This window comes from Rhinichthys klamathensis, unplaced genomic scaffold (assembly GCF_029890125.1).
Source record: "Rhinichthys klamathensis goyatoka isolate OS25496 unplaced genomic scaffold, OSU_Roscu_1.1 h1tg000289l_1, whole genome shotgun sequence".
Taxonomy (NCBI): domain Eukaryota; kingdom Metazoa; phylum Chordata; class Actinopteri; order Cypriniformes; family Leuciscidae; genus Rhinichthys; species Rhinichthys klamathensis.
The window spans coordinates 2,366,020-2,373,864 of NW_026606808.1; the positions used below are offsets into that span (position 1 = coordinate 2,366,020).

Sequence of the window (7,845 nt, forward strand, 5' to 3'; positions counted from 1 at the left end):
CGACCCGAACCCGAGGTCCATTCTGTTTCTCACAGCAATACCATTTTTGCAATATGCTATGTTGTATTTAATGATTGCTTGACATATTAAACAAATACATGTAGGCGCAGCGGCCCTATCAGCAGGCAGCACAGCAGTAAGAGAAAAAACTTACCAAGTAATTTTTTGCTTTATCAGACTCATGGTTTGCTTGTTGTCGTCCGCTGTTTGTATTGTGACTGAAATAGCGCGCGAGAGCGGTAGCACATGCGCAAAACAGTTTTGTGATATAAATGATATGATAAAATAAAACAAATAATTAAAAATATTATATTCATATATCATTATATTTGAGAGAGAGAGCCTGTATGCACATATTGCACATCTGCGGACGTAGCCTATACTTTCTCTCTCGCGCGTGCCGGTCACCACAACACAGCAAGCAGGCAAAGCACACGGCACGCAAACTATATATAGCCTATTTCGTTTTTCTTAGTTAAACCCGAACCCGACCCGAACCCGAGGCTGTTCATTAACATTAACCCGAACCCGACCCGAAACCCGCACATTTTTCGGGACCCGTCGGGCTCGGGTCGGGTAGCAGACCTCTAATTTGGAGCAAATGAGCTGTTCCGCTGAGTCCTGAAGTCATTTTCCTTTAGTATGTATTCATTCAGATACACATGTAGACATTATAAAATAATTTTTTGGTAAAGTTTTAGCATTTTTAGTTAGAATTTTGAGCATTTCTAGGTTTTGCTATGTGTACTGAAGCATTCCTCGCATTCCATTCATTCCTAAGGGGTCAAATTGACTCGCGAGGGAAGGATTTGTTACTTTTTTTAATTTCAACCTCAAAACTCTTCGAATCCATTATATTTGTTTTGTGTGTATTCGTGGTTCAAGTGCGACAGCAGTCCTAGGGTCTTGGACCCCTCCAATGAACACTCAATTGTTTAAAATGACCCAAGGGAAGGATGAGTGTAAGAGACCAGTAAGCACATTTGTTGTGTAGATAAAAAAAGTATAATTTATAATATATATCATTTTTTTATTATAAATTTTTTTGTATCATTTGACATTTCTGAGGTTCCCGGAAACTAACAAACACAGTAGCTCAATGAGAATTAGAGCTATAGGCAAAATTCAGAAATTCGGAATTCAGGTCTCATTTGAAGAGGTCACTCCCCATAGTTTGTTGACATGATTCGTTTTTACTAATCATGACTATATGTTCCCTGATATGTAGAATAGATTTTTGTAACTGATTAAACCTATTTCTCTAAACTAAGTTCAATACAGCCAAACGTTTTTATATATAAATTAACTTTCTAACTTTTTATGTATAATTTTGATATATAAAAAGTATACTAACATGAATTTGTTTGAATTTCATTCCAAACAAGCATGAAATGGAGTAGGAGATTTACTCTTGGACATAAATGCGGTTGTTTGTGCAGTATGTAGCCTACATTACCATAGTGTCTGGCTAAGTGTGTCCTCTGACACAAAATTGCATAAAAGATGGTCAGCATCAAGATTGGAAACAGGGATTCTTTATTTTTTGTGGAATTCCCTAATTACAAATTCACAAAATTTCCATTAATTCATTTTGTAAAAAAAACAACGACAATGACATTAAATCTTTACTCCATGTTTGTTTAACCGTTCAGCACCGTTGTCAAAAATTAAAAACAAATAATAAATTCTTTTTTGTGCCGCACACCATCTCTTTGCACATATACAAATTGAGTCATTCAGTAGTAAAACTAAAAATAAATTACAGAGAGGTTCCTAAGACTGTTTCTGTTTATGTGGCCGTATCCAGTGTTGGGTGTAATTCATTACGAAGTAATTCATTACTGCAATTTAATTACTTTTCCCTTGAAAAAGTACAGTAAGGGATTACTTTTTAATTTACTCTTTAAAAAAAATTTAATTAGAGTTACTTCTGATGTAATACTGTATAGAGTATAGAACAATTCTTTATAAAACAATAGTGGATTTAACATCAAAATTTAACATCTAACGTTAAAATGTATGTTTTTTTATGTAACCTTCTCCTTTTAAATACTATGTTCAGTTCAAGAATCGTTTATGCAATGTTATGTTATTTATTTTAAAGAATTAAAAGAGCAGCTTCGTCTATCCTTGCATTGTTCAACTGGTCAATGTTGTTACTGTATGGGATTTAGAAAGTATTTAGTAACAAGTAATGCAATATTTTTTAGAGAGAGTAATTAGCATAGTAATCTAATTACACTGTTGAAGATATAATTAACAGGCTAATTAATTACTTTGTTAGAGTAACTAACCCAACTCTGGCCTTATCGACTTTTAAATATTGATATACTGTGCTCATTAACAAGCAATACCCTTGAGTTTTATTTTGATAAACAATGATCTGATATACTCAAATCAATAGGGTGTAAAATAACCTAAATGTAAGGGTTCATGACATTTCATGTATTTTACTGATGGTGTTAGTTAATGAGATCATTGAAAAGCAAAATCTTAACAACTTAAACCCTTATGTGCTCACATACTCTCTTGAAGTTAATTGAGATGGCACAATGAGAAACTACTAAGACAGCAGAAAAATAGTGCATATCCAACAATCTGAAAATTCTTCATTATGACAGTCCCAATATCATTTTACACTGATGTGTAGTCAATGTGACCCCATCTATATACAATCAATATACTGTCAAACAATAGGAAATATGCAAATAAATAATGTGACAAAAGTTCTAACAAAGTGCTAACCGTATGGATGAATGAATACCTTAAGATGTTGAAAGACTGTTTATATTATGTAATTATGTGTATGCTTAAAACATGTATTTAACATTTTCTTGTATATTATAAATGAAGTTCCATTGCCACTGTAGCACAATATGCTATAAAACATACCTGACTGAATCTCTATGACTTAATTATCAATTTCTTACATTTTTTCAGATATAAAAAGTGGCTTTGTACTGGTGGCACATGCACAATTTACTTAAGAAAAATGTAGCATTGATTTTATATGGGTGATTTTTTTTTCTCACATATTCACATGGGATATAACAAATACCCAGAGAATGATGAGTGGACATATGGACCAGCATAAAGTCCTGCAGCTTGGTCTGATGGTAACTTAACATGAACAGTGTCTCCAAATTGTAAGGGCAGCACTGCACTCCCTGATGCCTGATCCATGTAACTTTTTTTGTATTCATCATATGTATACATTACTGGCTCATTGTTCCTGTATAAGGCCACCCATACATTGTTTCCTTTGCAATTAACATGGTAGACAAAGTAGTAAATTCCAGGTATTTTGCAAGTGAAGATGCCAGTTTGAGAGTTGTAATTCTGGTTGCCATTATGCAGAATCTTGTTGAAAACAACAGGTTGCCCAACTGGAGGAAATGGGGTTGTCAGCAGAGCTGTAAATGCTGGCATCTCTAGGCCATTCCTACCAATAATGGCTCCTCCAGGCTTTTCTTTCTTGTAACCACCTTTTGCCCCATCTAGCCCAGGACCACTCTCAGGAAGGATTTGCCCGATAAACGGAGCTTGAGCAGGAGGTCCAGGTAGGCCAGGTGGACCAGGAGGACCAGGTCTTCCAGGTTGACCTGGGGGCCCACCCATTCCAGGTATACCAGCAGGACCTATTGGGCCTGGAAGCCCTGGTTTTCCCTCACCTGGCATTCCAGGTTTTCCTGGTGGTCCATATTGCCCTTTTGGGCCTGGTAGACCAGGTGGGCCTATTGGTCCTGTTGGACCCATTAATCCTGGGATTCCCATAGGCCCTGGATGACCTTTCTCTCCTGGAAATCCACCTTCTCCTTTTACACCAGGCTTTCCAGGGGCTCCAGGTAGGCCAGGTAGGCCTTTGTGTCCATTTTCACCTTTAGGTCCTAGGGAACCAGGTAAGCCTCTCGGTCCTAGTTGCCCTAATTCTCCTGGGAATCCTGGCTTGCCTGGATGTCCTAGGGGCCCTGGTTCACCTTTTGGACCCAGTTGTCCCTTAGGTCCTACTGCACCGCCCTCTCCTTTTAGACCAGGGAAACCAATGCCTCCAGGGGGTCCCATGAGACCTGGAGGACCTTGGAGGCCACTTGGCCCTGGCGGTCCAATCATTCCATTAAGGCCACCATGACCCTTTTCACCTTTAGGGCCTTGAGGGCCAGGCAAACCACCATGCCCCTTATCACCTTTAGGGCCAGGATATCCAGGCTTGCCAAACCCAGGCAAGCCTGGGCCCCCAGGTAAACCAGAAAGACCTGGTTCGCCCCTTCCACCTGGGAGACCTGGTTTCCCTGGTAAGCCATCCAAACCAGGTTTGCCAAAGCCTGGTAGTCCCGGTGGTCCTATTTGTCCTCTCTCCCCTGGGACTCCAGCCAATCCTGGTTCTCCAGGTGCACCAGGTTTACCTTGGCCTCCAGGAGCCCCAGGTAGTCCATTCAGTCCTGGCTTGCCAACTCCCGGTAGTCCTACTTGTCCTGGTGGTCCTGGAAGTCCAAAAGGTCCCTTTATACCTGGCAGTCCTGGGAGACCAATCCCATTCTCACCCTTTGGCCCTAGGAGACCAGGGATCCCAGGGAATCCCTTTTGTCCAGGTTCTCCACGAGGACCAGGTTGTCCTGGAAGTCCTTGTCCACCTGGTTTCGCCACACCTGGTAGACCATGTGGCCCTGGAAGACCTGGAGGTCCTGGCATTCCTATCGGCCCTTTACCGCCAAATGGCCCCAACTCACCCTTTGGTCCTGGTAAACCAATACCTCCAGGTTTTCCTGGCAAACCTGGCATTCCTGGCTTTCCAATTCCAGGGAGTCCTGGTGGACCTTGTGGACCAGGTTTGCCTGAAGGTCCTGGGATGACATGACCAGGAAGTCCGGGAGGTCCCTGGGGCCCTGGAGGCCCCTTTAGACCAGTCTCACCAGGTGGACCTTTCTCTCCTCTTGGAATAGTTTCACCTGAAAAGAGTAACCAGTCAGCACTTCAGAAACACTCGCACAGATTATTTGCATTTCTGGATGTTAAAAGGAATGGGTAAATAAGTAAATGAATGTATTTATGTGTTCTTGGATCAAATTATATTCAGTATCAATTGTGTGTATTCAACCTAATGAATGAATACAGTAGAGCTAAAATGAGATTAAACAGAAATTTACTATGAATAAATTGCACAAAAGAGACACCCCCATCTTCCCAGAAAAATAATCTGATGAAAGGTGTTTTCAAGAGGTATACCCATCAAAAAGATTGAAAAATTGCTTTCTGTCAGTTAACATTTGTCAACATTACCTTCACAGTTAATTAAAATTAATTTTTAAAAGTAACAATATTCCATCTAATCTATAAATTAATATATCATTAAAGCTGCACACAAAATTATTATTAAAGTCCCACTCCGATCATATTTTGAGCTATTTTTAAACATTCCCAGTGGTCTTTAAATTATGATTATGCCATTTTTAGCCAAAATCACAAAACCTGTGCCGTTTTCTGGGACTTCGCTTCAGCAGAGCGGCAGTAGCTCATTAGCAATTCGCCTCTGCGTTGTGGGCGGAGCCGTTGGCACGGAGACGACCCTCCCCCTGCCCGTTGCTGAGAGCTCTGTCTCTCCCGCTAGCTTACACCCCCAATACCGGTGGGGCAACAGTATTATATACACGTTAATTATTATTATCTGAAGTTAATCAAAGTTATCACCGATCACCGATTTTTCACTCCAAGACGTCGCGTGTGGAGACGCCCAGTGGAGTTACTACGTCACAACTCCAGTCGATTTTAGCCAGCATTTTAGCGTCTGCTACTGATTCACAGCCATTTGAATGTAGAAATACTCAGAAATACAACTTTGAGCTGATTTTTCTCAAGATATGTCCTCTAACATCAGAAAAATGCCACAAGAACATGTTAACACCTAGAAAAACATTATTTTAATCGGAGTGGGTCTTTAAAGAATTTGCCAAAATACCAACCTTTTCCTACAATGGGTTTACCCATGTGCATGGGTATCTGTGGACGCTCTTTTCCATACTGAGGAAGCAAAGGCATCTCATTTCCATATGGCATGTGTGGCATTTCCTTTCCATGGTAATGGTGTTGGGGTATCCCTTCATTGCCATGTGACAGGAGAGGTAACTGAGGCAGAGGCTGGTGCTGTTGAGGCAGTGGCTTGTGTCCATAAAATGCACCTGCATGGATATGATGTAGCAGACACAAGTGCTCCACCAGTACAAACAAGCGGGCAGAGAGGAGAGGCCCAGCCATGTCCTGTGGAATGGAGAATAGGAGAGAAGGTTAGTAGTCTTGGGAAAACACAAAAAAATCTAGCAGCAAGGGCCCACACCAACGTGTAGTAAAGCACTTCTCTGCCTTAGTCAACCTGTACAAAAGGCCCGCTATGGGTCAAACATGTATATAGTTAATGTGGGAACATTACACCTACGTCCAGTAGGTGGCGGCCTGCCCTTACTCAAGTTCATTGCAAGTATTGCATCAGCCGTAACTCAGACTGCGTTATGAGGAAATGGATAGAAACTCCGGTCAGGTGTGGACTGTTAGTGCTGGAGTACTGAGAATTTACCCTGTTCTAATTATTCCCGAGTGGTTTTAGTTGGTGTGCGTCAATGACAATATGTAAGTGCGCTGTTTATTATTAATGTTAGTTTCTAAAGAAGTTTCTAGTAGTTTCTAGTAGCTAGTTAACATTGTAATATGTGCTGATTCATTGCTGATTCATCCTAATGCTAAGCTAACTATGATTGTTTGTGAAAGACGTCAATAGTATAATTTTTGACTAGCGTTAGTGACTATTCCATTTGATTATTATCACTGTAATAATGTAATTGCTACAATTGATTACTTTATTATGAGAATTGTTGTTCTCTTTCGGTAATATTGTTTGTATATATTCTGCTAATATTGTTCTAATGTCCTAGCTTATGAGCATACTGTTGTGTTAATTTGTGATGATACTATTGCAGTTAGTAATTATTCCTTTTCTCTGTTTATTTAGAACCACACACACACATACACAGAGAACTACAGAATTGCATATTGTTTATATTGCAACCAAAGGAAGAAAACCTTTATGCCATACCGTGCTGTCTGCTGTTTCTATATTCCAACTATTGAAGTAAACCTATGTCAACCTGATTCTGTCTTCCTGAGTCGTGACTGACATCCTGTAGCGAATGCAACATATTACCACCAGATTGAGTAGCAACTAACCCTTTCTAACACAACCATTGGTACTAACTGTATTGCTCATTGCTAAATGATGTTATTGATTCTACAGTGGTTACAGTGTGTCAATATACTCTGTAATATCATCATCAATTTATTGTAGTCATGAAGTTAGTCATGTTGTAGTCATGGAGTGTTTGATATGTATTTATATGTACATCTCTGTGTTAGGGGGCAGCAGAGGGATAGCAAGAGGCAGAGGCAGCAACTGTAGGGGATCTCGGAGCAGCAGTGGGCCCCAGAGGCGTAGTGTGCAGGCCCACCAAGCAGTGGACATGCCCTGGCACTCGCCAACCACAGCCCCAGCTATGGGTACATAGTCCCACTGCCTTGTGGGGCAGCCTATAGAGGCAAAGGCATCAAAAGACCTCAACGTCGGAACAGGCGGAGGATGATGGCTGACTTAAGTGGAGCATCACAACGGCTGGGAAGGCGGATGAAGGCTGCAGCAGTGATGGGTCCCCAGTCGTCTTGGACTTCATGCCACTGGATTCTGACCCAGACCTGCCAAGGACCGTGTGGTGGTTGTCTGTGCACCAGCCTCCACACGTTAAACAACGCCACGCACAGGCGTCTTCCACAAAGGGAATCCACCTTACCAACCTGGATAAAGTCCTA

General features: G+C 41.0%; 1 protein-coding gene across 1 annotated transcript; it reads right to left on the minus strand.

Annotated features, from left to right (window-relative positions):
• Positions 1–1,513: 1,513 nt before the first annotated feature.
• On the minus strand, positions 1,514–6,300 carry col8a1b (collagen, type VIII, alpha 1b). The gene is made up of 2 exons (XM_056269747.1): positions 5,958–6,300; positions 1,514–4,946 (listed from the first exon to the last, which is right to left on the minus strand). Exons 1-2 carry the CDS (start codon positions 6,247–6,249, stop codon positions 3,037–3,039), a joined length of 2,202 nt encoding a protein of 733 aa, XP_056125722.1. The 5' UTR covers positions 6,250–6,300; the 3' UTR covers positions 1,514–3,036.
• Positions 6,301–7,845: the final 1,545 nt, after the last annotated feature.

Bases quoted from the DNA above. Each gene is read 5' to 3' on its own strand.
- col8a1b (XM_056269747.1), bottom strand. From the start codon at position 6,249: ATGGCTGGGCCTCTCCTCTCTGCCCGCTTGTTTGTACTGGTGGAGCAC. The intron at 4,947-5,957 runs GTTGGTATTTTG...TACTCTTTTCAG, and splicing joins TAAACCCATTGTAGGAAAAG to GTGAAACTATTCCAAGAGGA.